We start from the raw sequence: 12,519 nt of genomic DNA on the forward strand, positions 1-12,519 counted from the left end.
AATAGTAAAGTAATTGAACGGTCACTGTCCGATAGGAGGTGACCGTTCACCACTAGCGGCTACGTTTCGTTTTCAACGAGCATTGTCTAAGTACGATCTCTTACCGCTTACAGTTACAATGTGAAAGCGCTTAGCGTGTAAGGGCGTGGCTTAATTTGCAGCGATTTGTTTTTTATATATATATATATTACTTGCTGTACCCGTCCGCTTGGCTGGTCATTTAAAATTAACATTATTATTTCTCACCCCCACAAAGATTCTCATCACTTACGCCCCCGCAACTGGTATAGGGAGTCCAATACTCATATAAATATTAGCCTATCCATTAAGTACATGTATTTTCTACATGGATACCAAGTGTCAAATCAATCGGATGCACGGTTCAGTAGTTATAACGGAACATCCGTAAAAATCACTGTATATTTATATATTAGTATAGAAGTATAGATTATGTCAGAATAGTTTAGTTTAATCTGTGTATTTACCATGTCATTGTCAGTTGGTTGTCAAAAAAAAGGGTCAGAGGTAAGGCGTTCCGTGGTTAAGACGAGAAATAAAATTAATTGTGAAACACTTGAGGAAGTATTGCTTTGTTCTATTATGCCATCTCACATTTATATATCTCATGAGCAAAATTTTAATCGACTTCAATAAAAATACCGGGACTCTCAATTCGAATGTATGTTTCCTCAGTATTTTCCTGTAATAAGTGAACCGATTTTGATAATCCTTTTGATGATGATGACGATTTTGATAATGATTTTGATGATGATATTTGATAATGAAATAAATTTGATAATAATGAAATTTTTATTAATTTGATTTATCCTTGTGGAAACTCAATTAATTTGGACAATGTATATCGATGATATTCTCTTTTTATTTGGTGATAAAAAGCACGTGCGAAGCTGTCCGAAATTTTCCATCTCTTTCTCTTCAAGATTGGATATGCTTGTCTCTTTTTATTCACGTCATTTAATTTTGCTACTAGATAGAATTGAAACGTTCGGAAGTATTATAATTGATTATTTCCTATGCCTATATCACTGGCACTATCTCTTTCTTTCACTGTCTTCTTTCTCACCGTCTCTTTTAACCCGTTTTTATTAGGCTGGTATAACGGTATCTTTGAAAGTCTATTTTGCAGACTTGAAGACGGCTGATTAACTGATTTGCTTGAAATTTTGGAAGTGCATCGAAGATCGATATGAATACAATAATTTTATAGCTTCCCTCTAATATCTATCCCCCACCAGTATAAAACAACGGGCTAAAAAAAAGAAAATGAAATTATTTATTAGTTCGGTTTGCATATAGAGCGTTTGTTTTTGCTAAATTAAATTGTTAGCATAATTAATGTCCGTTTCGTTAACTATCAAATCAAAAGGGTGGTAAAGGATTGTGCCCTTTAACAATAATACGGCCATGTTCATCTATATATTAATACGTAAAGCAAAAACTTTACCCCTTTTTACGAAAATTGCGCGGACGGAGGAGTATAAAAATTTCCCACACTTATAGTTATATAGAATATAGAGAAGGAGTGCAGAATGTTGATTTTTTTTAAATTATGCATAAAAAATACATTAAAACAATTAAAAAAAACATTACACAGATTACCATGTATTTTACACAGACACACACGTGTATATACTATTTAGTTTATTATTTATACTATTTATTAAAATCTGTGGTCAACTGAGAATAGATTAATATTGTTTGTCTATAGTGTATGTAGTCTTGGCGAAATCTTTGATTAGAAGTATAATAGTACTTGACAATGGAACCATGATAATGTTCAAACTTATAATTTAAATTCATTAAACTAATGAGGGAGCATTAGTGTACATAAAACGCTTCCCGCTGTCGCTTACGCTACGCTCTTAGGAAAACCCGGTTCACGAGAAGACGTTAATGTTATTTCATGAAATGAGGTCACAGTTTCGTTGTCAATGTTATTGATCGACAGCCGTCGACTTTACTTGTAATGTGAATAATTTGCGGAAAGCGAGTTCGTATTGTCTTAGACATTAGCCGATCAATTGTCCGACACTATTCCAAACAACAATTTTCCTAAATAAATACGTACCTAATATTACGCGGATCTGTTTTTTATTGCTTAGATAGTTGGAAGTGCTTACGGGTCACCTGCTGTTAATTGCCTATTTCTGCCGTGAAGCAGTAATTCGTTTCGGTTTGAAGGGTGGGGCGGCCGTTGTACTGACACTATTGTGTACTTTTTTTATTTTTATTGCTTAGGTGGGTGGTCACAGCCCACCTGATGTTAAGTGGTTACTGGAGCCCATTGACATCTACAACGTAAATGCCGCCATCTACCTTGAGTTATAAGTTCTAAGCTCTCAATATATATAGCTCTCGCAATTCACTCCCACTCCATTCGACCATCGACCTGATCAGAACCTGTAAGGAATCTCCGGTATTTTAACCTTGACCCTCTGCCCCGCGTCAGGTCCGTCTTGTATCGTTATGGTGCAAGACTCTCCACCATGCACCTTCTCCATCAGCTAGGAACAAGGAAGTCTTCATTATTTACGCTCACCTAAAGCAGATTAAATGAGAGTATAGTTACAACGGCTGCCCCACCCTTCAAACCGAAACGCATTACTGCTTCACGGCAGAAACAGGCAGGGCGGTGGTACCTACCCGTGCGAATTTACAAGACGTCTTACTACAGAATCTACGAAACCTATATTTTTGGCGGGTTAGATTTCTATTCCACCATGTGTCCGACACAGTGGATCAACATACTCACATTCACCGGACGTCTTATCGTTTAGTCCGCGACGACTCATTGAAACTGACAAAATCTGTAATTACGTGTAATAATGTGTGTCTCAGAAGTTAGTCACCAACATCCTGTTTATTCGTGTCGCGAAGCAGTCCCGACTTCCAATTAGAAGAGTGAGACATATTTTTTTTCTTTCCCTGCCTACCTAATCTGATAGCCTTGAGAGGCTATTTCAGCTTCACCCTAACGTTTGTAGGTGAGCTCACGGGGCTCAAACCGGAGAGTTGCTAACACTGACCCTAGCAAGAGCAGTGCTTCGCAGGATCTACCACCGGATCGGAAACGCGACCCACTGAGAAAATCCGGCGAGAAACTTAATGGGCTGTGTCTATGGGTTAGTTCGCTCGTCGAGCCCTTCGTCGCAAGCGACGGGTTCGACGAGGACGATGACCGGTAGAGTGAGACAAGGTTTATACAGCATGCTTCGTCAAAAAGTACAAAACTTACTTTCAGCTAGCTACAAGCGTCATAAGTAACCAATTTGCTGCTGATAACTCTGTTTCTATAATCTGACGAAGCGTGTTGGGGATAATAATATGTACTTTTAGGTTAAATCATTAAGAATTACATTTTAAGTTTCAGTATCAAAATTTATAAAATTTTATTACATAATAACATATTTATAGGTTTATACATAAGTTGTTATTTGTTTTTCAAGTCGAGCGGCGTTACTAAGGCACCGCCTAACAACAGATGCACCTTGAGCTCAGCTGTGTGTTTATCGCGAGTTTTTTAAAGTTCTCGATAGCGTAAGAGTTAACTCAAATTTGTATGGAGCTGGAACGTTTGCCTACGTTTGCCGCTAGGGGCGCTGTTCCAACTGCATACAAATTTGAGTTAACTTTTACGCTATCGATAACGTTAAAAACCTCGCACTAAGTACACTGTTCACCAGAGCTATGCGGACGTACCTACGTAGCTAACACGAAAATCCATTATCGCGGTTACAAAACGAACCGATAATAGAACGATAAGATCTATCAATCATTCTAAAGATAGTGTTCTTGTAATTATAAGACAAAATTTTATTAATCTAGAACAGCTCGGCTTATGCAACGGCCGCGCCCTTACTCGCAAACGTGACAAAATGAGTCATAAATGTGTAAAAAAACTCTGGTTCCAAAGCCAAGAAATAAATACACAGATTGCAATAGTTCACTTAATTCTATATTGCTTTATTTGTAACTCCACTTGTACAATCCTTAAATATCTGCTCACTACAGAATACACTGCTTTCTGACCCGTTTTTTCAGACTACCGCCTTTTTTATTATGTCACGTCCCCACTACTGCCATTGCTCACACCAACAGTGTTGCTATTTGGCAATCCGATAATTGCCTTAACTTTAACATGATACATTTTATTTTTTTAATTATTTTACAATAAACCTTACAAATGCAAGTAACAATTTTTTTTTTTATTGCTTAGACGAGTGGACGAGCTCACAGCCCACCTGGTGTTAAGTGGTTACTGGAGCCCATAGACATCTACAACGTAAATACGCCACCCACCTTGAGATATAAGTTCTAAGGTCTCAATTATAGTTACAATTATAGTTCAAGTAATTAATGAATAATGGTTACGAATTCAGGGTCCTCAAAGGAGACTCTTGTGCGTTATATAAGACGTGTGTGCAGAATAGCACCCCCATATCATCTTCTGTATTCAACGGAGAATCGAAAGCAGCGTTCTTTGAGTGCAATACCAGAGTTTAGAGATGTCGAATCGGTATTTATTAGTGGTAGAACGAAATGCAAGTCCACACGGGTAGGTAAATCCTATCTATTTGTATTTACGATAGAGATTTCGATCTCATGCAGTGACAGATTTTCCCTACCTATTTGCTGGTAGCCTAAATATTCCAGCTACGCTGGGACGGGTAGATGAGCTCAGTGGTTCAATCTGAGATAATTTGTTAACACTGGTCTAAGCAAGAGCAGTGCTTCGAATCTACTACCGGATCGGAATCGCGACCCACTGAGAAGATCCGGCGAGAAGCTCAGTGGGCTGTGTCTATGGGGTGACGCTATTCACGTTTTCAAGTCTATGGAGGTTTATTAACCATTTAACATTAGGCAGGTTGTGAGTTGCTACGTCTTTCTCCTCAATCACTTAACTATATAATAATATATAAGGAAAAATAAGAAAACCAATAAATCACAACACGCGTAATTTGTACCACGGTCATCATTAAAACATTTAATTCGCAATAATCATAGAACAAGAAACGGACGAAGTAAAATAAATACCAAAAGAAGAAACAAAAATGTTTACTCCATATGGTACGTTAGAATGGATCTACTACTGGAGATTTAACCCATGAAGGATTGACATCAGGCAGGTGGCTAGTCGTGAAACTCATGTCTAATTCCTTTGCACCATGACAAGAGGACATGCTATACCGACACCACACAATGCCCTAACTCATGCATCAGCCCGTTTTTTTTTATTTTTATTGCCTAGATGGATGGACGAGCTCACAGCCCACCTGGTGTTAAGTGGGTAATGGAGCCCATAGACATCTACAACGTAAATGCGCCACCCACCTCGAGATATAAGTTCTAAGATCTCAGTATAGTTACAACGGCTACCCCACCCTTCGAACCGAAACGCATTACTGCTTCATGGCGGAAATAGGCGGGGTGGTGGTACCTACCCGTGCGGTCTCACAAGAGTCCTACCACCAGAGATAAATCTCGCCGGATCTTCTCAGCGGGTCGCGATTCCGATCCGGTGGTAAATTCATTCGCGAAGCAGCTGCCCTTGAGTTGTTAGGTCTCTTTTGGAGGCGCTCGGGCAGCTTATAGCTAATTGCATCCCTCTTGGCTGAGCTTTTGCTCGCCCACTTGTCCTTTTGAAGCTGGAAAGACTTTCGGGTCACCAGTAATTCTTCCTTCCTAAAAAAACACATAATGTGGAATAGGGGTTAGAAGAAGAAGCCTTTAATTGCAGCATTCAATAAGGTCACGTTTTTATCAACAGATAGACAGAGCGTACCTACGTTTGCTAATGACCTATTTATGAAATGGTATTTAGATAGTGAATATTTATTGCGGTGTGCTATCAGCATTATTTTTATCAAAGTACTGGAATTGTAATAACTGCCGTTCCTTATTGCTATGGCCCACGCCTCCTCTGGTATCGAGTGCCCATAATCATCAATCTACGCTGGTCTCCTGAATTCGCGCCTCCAAGGCCGCTCGTATGTAGTCGTTTTATCTATGTGCTTAGTGCGATTTTTTTAAAACGTAAGGATGTTTGCCGCTAGGGGCGCTGTTCCAACTCCATACAAATTTTAGTTAACTTTTACGTTATCGAGAACGTTAAAAAACTCGCTCTAGTCAGTGGCGTCTTATACTAAGTATTCTACACTGTCTTACAAACCTGTCACTCCAACTTAGGTGCATTAGTCAGAGGCCACCATAGTATTTTCTTTGGCTATTACGAGTCATAGACATAATTAAAACTTGATTAGTAATAACTGGGTACAAATCACTCAAGGTTATCCGGCCGCAATTCAGGACTCCCTGTGTTATGGGTACCAGAGAGTGACAAACACACATATATACGTTTAAATATATACAAATGTATAAATAAGAAACATCCAGACAAAGAGCAAACACATCTGTTCGTCAATCGTTGCACAGTACTGCATTAATTTGGTCCTCAACTTGGTCAGACCAATACTACTAACACTACTACCAATAGTCGGATATTCTGCGATTTAAAACGTTGAAATTCGTTAATACATTTCAATACTTTTTTCTCGTGAAATGTTTGCACATACCAACGCCTGGTTTATTTATCTGTCTTTAAATTTCCTGCTATCAAAGTAATGTAAATATTCTCTATTCTCACTCCGAGTTCCATCCTGACAGCTGTCATTATGACAGAATGACATAACAGACGTGATTTGCTGTTAACGAAACATATTTTATTTTTCATTTAAAATAAATGAAAAAATGTTATTATTAAAACTACAAAAGAAAGTGGACAGTATTGTTTAAGTGATCAAGTTAATCGAGTTGTATTTCTTTTTGTTCTCTTGTAAGTTGGCGCGCTGTTTTAAATTGTTATATTATTAAAGTATTTATCTCTCTTGCTATATTAAAATTACAGTATATTTCGGGCATACAGGATGCAGGATGCCTCCGAAAATTCCTATGGGATTTATCCAGGATGCTGGTCATTAGCAGCTGACGTCCTGTCACCGATAATCATGATTCTCCGAATCCTATTCATCCCTCTTGCAGGCTAAAACCTTCCTGCATCACAGTCTTATTTGGGATTACATTTATAAAATTAGACTAGGCGAAATCAAACTGCTCAAACGGCTGCCTCAAACGTAGACGAGAATAGTGGTTCTGCATTCTGGTGCAATAGCAACAGAGATTCAGGTCACTAGGTTAAAGCTTGATATTATGTTATAAATGGTCTACTAGTAAGGCCTCTTGTGAGCTCGCATGAGTAAATTCCACTACCATTTTCCTATTCTCGCCGCGAAGCATTGCTTTTCGGTTTGAAAGACAACCGTTACACTATAAAATTGAGATTTAAGCCTCATGTTTCAAGGTGGGTTGGAAGCGTTCACGTTGCAATGTCCATTGGCTCCAAAACTAAATACCAGTTTGCACTCCAGTTAATACTGCATTTAGGATTCATGGAGTCTCTATGTACTGATAAATTTTCATGGCTTTGGTACACCCAAGCGCACAGCCATGTCTGTCCGCTGTGTCAACAACAATGAGACGATTTGTTTTTTTGTTTACCTATCGGTAAATAGATTTGATGGGCTATACGGATTGCACTGTGGCTGATGGGTTAGCTCACGGGGCTCAGCCTCATAGAGCTTACTAAAACTGGCCTTAGTAATAGCAGTGCTTCGCTGAATCTACCACCGGATCGGAATCGCGACTCACCGAAAGATCCGGCGAGAAACTGAACGGATTGTGTCTCTGGGTTAGGTTGCACGTCGAACTCTTCGTCGGAGTCGACGAGAACTGTGAACGGAACTGAAACGGATAATGAAACGCTGGTCGGACATCCACGGACGAGATCCAATCTCGGGGCTATATGTATTCGAAGGAGTAGGAGACTTAGAACCACAATTTATTGACTCTAAGAATCGCTGCTCATAGCTGCTGAAGTTACAACCTCTCTAGATAGGACGTTTCGGGGACGACCTTCCAGCTATCATGTGATCCATGGAGTCCATGGACATCGTAAAAATTGTAAAAAATTAGGATTAATGGACCTTTAATATTGCGATTATTGTTGTTGATCGAAAAAAAGGATCAAACTATCCTTAAGAAAAACTAGAAAAGTTAAGACTTCTGTGCGAAATTTTTAACATTATTTAATTCGATTATTTATTCTCGACCAAACTCTATACGATTTCCTTAATGGTATTTATTGATTGTGCATTTGTCGATGATATTTTATTGGATAATACTTATCGTGAAACGCGATCGTAATTGGCAAGTCATGATGAAATCATCGATATGAAAGCACCGTACAAATGAAGATATGATGTGGAATTCTGAATCGAGTAACTATTCCATTCTTAAGACTACAAAGTCCTGTGGTTCCATCACAGAAATAAGCACATAACGCGTTCCGCCATTAAATAGACTAACATTTGGTGTAGCCGTCTGGTGTAGCGGTAAGTGACATGGTCACTACACAAGGGGGTCGCGGGTTCGAATCCCGCCAAGGGAAGATATTTGTATGATAAATATAAATGTCTTTTCCAGGGCTATGGATGTATATTAAATATATGTATGTGTATAATAAAAATCTTACATTTATTTCCGTTATCTGGTACCTGTAACACAAGTTCTTTACGAACTCAGCACGGGACCAGTTAACGTGGCGTGATTGTTAGTAAATATAAAATATAAATATGTTTTTATGTATTTGTTACAGGTAAAAAAAAAACCATCCAAAACATAGCCATGCTCAAAACATTCGGACAGAACTGACGTAGCAACAAATCATTTGGCTTCCGCAAACGTATCTTCCTATAACCGAACTGGTGGCGACGGCATTTGATGTTCAAAAGCAGCAATTGCTTATAGCGTTTTGTTAGTAAACGGCTCGTCGGCAAGATGGCGTCTTGTGTTGGCGCGAATTATTCAAGCGGCAGTGACTACACCCCGGTCGCCGAGTTCTATGCGGAGAAATCGGTTTTTGTCACGGGCGGCACCGGCTTCATGGGGAAGGTGAAGTCCAATGTGTTTGTTTTTAAGTTAATATAAAAACTAGAAAATTTAACAAAAACAAAAAAAAAACGCTTTTATAGAAAATCCAACTAAAAAATAGAAAGTAAATTTTAATTAAAAATAATGTAAGAAAAAATTACTTTATTGTAAAAAAAGCGTGGGGAGCTTTTCAGGATATTATCAAAATAACCCTTCTACTCATATCTGTTCATAAAATATTTATAATTACTGATACCATGCACCCCACGCTTTTTTTACAATAAAATCATTTTTTCTTACACTATTTTTAATTCAAATTTATTAAAATTTATTTTCTATTTTTAGTCAGATTTTCTATGAAAGCGTATTTTTTTAGTTTTTTTAAACTATTATTTATTTTTCATTTTTTAGTCGAATTTCAATTTTTTCAATTTATTTTATTAATATTGAATTGTCATTGGTCCTTAATAAGTGTGCCAAATTTCGAGTTAATCCAACGTTTTGAAGGGGGTCAAAATCATGTTCAAAGATTCCGTTATATACTAACATACATACGTCTGAAGCTAATAAAAGCGTATTAAAATAAAGCTTTGAAAAAAAAAAGAAAATCGACAAAAAAAAATGAGTTCGATCCAGTCGATTAAAAATGCTTAACTAAGGATCACTCAAAGAGATAAGAGAAGCATTAGGTTTTCTGTAATAAAAAAAAACAACATCAAAATCGGTTCAGGCAGAACCTGCTGTCAAAAAATTCTCAAACCGGCTCTTCAGAGCTCTAAGGGCATATGTATGAGAAAAAATTAGAGTAAATAGAAATATATATTTTTTTGCTATTTTGAAGTTGTCTAACAAATTGATTTTAATGAGTACTGAGTAATTAAAAAGAAAATATTAGCCCCATACATTGGTTCGTCGGTAATTCACAGAGCTTTCGGCTTTTTTTGAATCTGTGTGTATTGAAATTGAAAATGTGTGCTTTCAAAACGTCTATCTTGATACAACTGACTTGAATTTAGTATGCAATAGCCAATCCGACCTGTTATGTTCTTTGTTGGACTTTTCGCCTTGATTGTCTTGGAAGTTGCCACAATGACTCCTGTTGTAGACGACAGAATATTGAGGTACCATGGTTTCCCGGCGCTTGAGACACAACAGAACATTGAGGTACCATTCTAGTCACTGCATACTTGTATTTCCAAATCCCTAGGCCACCCAAACCCAGGAGTTTCGGTTCGATTTTTCCCAGCACTCGACAGAGGTACACGTGTGAACGGGAATTTGTAAAGATTTGAGATTTCAGGTCCTTGTCGAGAAACTGCTTAGGAGTTGTCCGAAAATAAAGAAGATATACCTGTTGATGCGACCGAAGCGAGGACAGGACGTCGCGTCACGACTAACGGAGCTGACCCAGTCACCAGTAAGTTTATTTCATCATCATCATCATCAGCAGTCCACTGCTGGACATAGGCCTCTCCAATTTCTCACCACTGAGCACGATCCTCGGCTTCTCTCATCCAGCTCCTGCCAGCCACCCTGCACAGATCATCACTCCACCGCGCCTGAGGGCGTCCTGCATTGCGTTTTTACTAATCGTTAAAGGGCATAGAGTTCACAAAAGTATTCACATTTAAAGCGCTTGAGCAGTGCTTAGTTTCTACTTGTTATATTCGACTTACTTATCTTTTGCCTCTATCGTTTCATTACGACTGCATTTATATCATTTTATACGATTGACTTCCATTATGAAGGAATAACATTATGTATTAAAAATCAGACCCGCAAAATTATAATTTGCGTAATTACTGGTGGTAGGACCTCTTGTGAGTCGGCACGGGTAGGTACCACCTAGCCGCCTATTTCTGCCGTGAAGCAGTAATGCTTTTCGGTTTTAAGGGTGGGGCAGCCGTTGTAACTATACTTGAGACCTTAGAACTTATATCTCAGGGGGTGGGTGGCGCATTTGCGTTGTAGATGTCTATGGGCTCCGGTAACCACTTAACACCAGGTGGTCTGTGAGCTCATCCACCCATCTAAGCAATAAAAAATAAATAAATAAAATAATTGGTCTGTTTGTCCAGACCCGATATTGAAGATGATACTGTCTCGGAGTTTTAATGTGGCATTAAAACCATGGGCGTACCCTACTTTAATGTATTTCTGAAAAAACATTATCTTAATTAAAATTATAATTGTAATGTCGGACTATAATCGGTTTTGCTGTATCCATATTGTTTAAGCTTTAGCCTTGTGGTTTTGTTGTTTAGAGACTTTTTGGGGCGTGTGCACGAATCAATAAACATGACTCACGATTTGAAGCCTTTTGGGAAATTATTTTGAATAGGCAACTAGCGCGTGATGTCTGTATGACCCTAATACTGATAACAATGTGAAATATGCTTAGAGTGTTAACATATTATCATTAGGGAAAGACCACAGTTCACATAAAAGGGATTAGTAATAGTGGCTTTTTTGTGTCAATTTTTGTTTTGATGTACACGAATAAATCACTTGTCTATCTCGTGATTATGACGCTGAGAGAAAACCCATTGCTTTACTCTTAGTTGAACTTCTCAGTGGGTCGTCCGATCTGGTGGTAGATTTAGCGAAGCATTGCCTTACTAGGGCAGGCAGTCTTTCAGGCATAGTTCCGGGAGCTTGCCTTCCAGTTCAGTGAAACTACAAGGGCTTTTCAAGGCTATCGGTAATTAGGTAGGGAAATGAACACCCCGAAATATCGGGATCATTCTAAGAACGTACCGATAGGTGGTTTTTGATGGATCTATTTCGATCGAATATTATTAAGAAATACCTTCAACAGTTGTTCGAGACTTTAAGGAAAGAACGACCTCAAGAATTAAACAAAATAGTGCCAATAGTCGGGGACATCACCGAGCCAGAGCTGGGCATCAGTCAGACCGATCAGATGCTGCTCTGTCAAATGGTAAGCGCAATCACAAAAACAATCCCTTGTTGATTTTTTATTTTTCATTTTATTAATGGTGGATCACAGATAAACTAATTGGCTAAGATATGGCCCATCGAATAACTATGGTCCTAGTAGACAGTGCTCTAGACAAGCAAAGGATTAAGTGTCTAGCGTATCGCAGGGCCACATGGAAGTTTTCGTTGAACCTGTCGCTTGCGACGAAGGGCTCGACGAGTAAATTAACCCATAGACACAACCCACTGAGTTTCCCGCCGGATCTTCTCAGTGGGTCGCGTTTCCGATCCGGTGGTAGCTTCTGCGAAGCACGCTCTTGCTAGGGTTCGTGTTAGCAACCTCGTCACGTTTAGCCCCGTGAGCTCACCTACTAGTTAAGGTAACGCTGAAATACCCTCTCAAGGCTATCAGATTAGGTAAGAAAAAAAAAAGGTAAGCTCCTGCCTTTTTCTAAAGAAAAACTGTTAAACATTATTACTGAAAATGTCTTTATATCTCAAGGTAGCTGATTTTTGATGATCACGGATTCTAGTACCGTTTACCGTAGTTGTACAGCAAGTTCTCGTGGT

At 38.6% G+C, this 12,519-nt stretch overlaps 1 protein-coding gene across 4 annotated transcripts in view; it reads left to right on the top strand.

The window, feature by feature from the left end:
- LOC101741449 (putative fatty acyl-CoA reductase CG5065) overlaps positions 1-12,519 on the top strand; it is a 52,646-nt gene that overhangs the window by 25,226 nt on the left and 14,901 nt on the right. For 3 of the 4 annotated variants that reach the window (XM_062675360.1, XM_021350965.3, XM_004930719.5), the window contains exons 2-4: positions 8,735-9,030; positions 10,310-10,426; positions 11,828-11,950. In XM_062675360.1, the coding sequence (XP_062531344.1) occupies positions 8,917-9,030; positions 10,310-10,426; positions 11,828-11,950 (354 nt within the window). In that variant the 5' untranslated portion in view covers positions 8,735-8,916. Of the gene's footprint in view, positions 1-6,737; positions 6,857-8,734; positions 9,031-10,309; positions 10,427-11,827; positions 11,951-12,519 lie in introns of those variants that run through there. The other variant, XM_062675362.1, reaches the window with a different exon arrangement.

This window comes from Bombyx mori, chromosome 23, assembly GCF_030269925.1.
Source record: "Bombyx mori chromosome 23, ASM3026992v2".
NCBI classification, from domain to species: domain Eukaryota; kingdom Metazoa; phylum Arthropoda; class Insecta; order Lepidoptera; family Bombycidae; genus Bombyx; species Bombyx mori.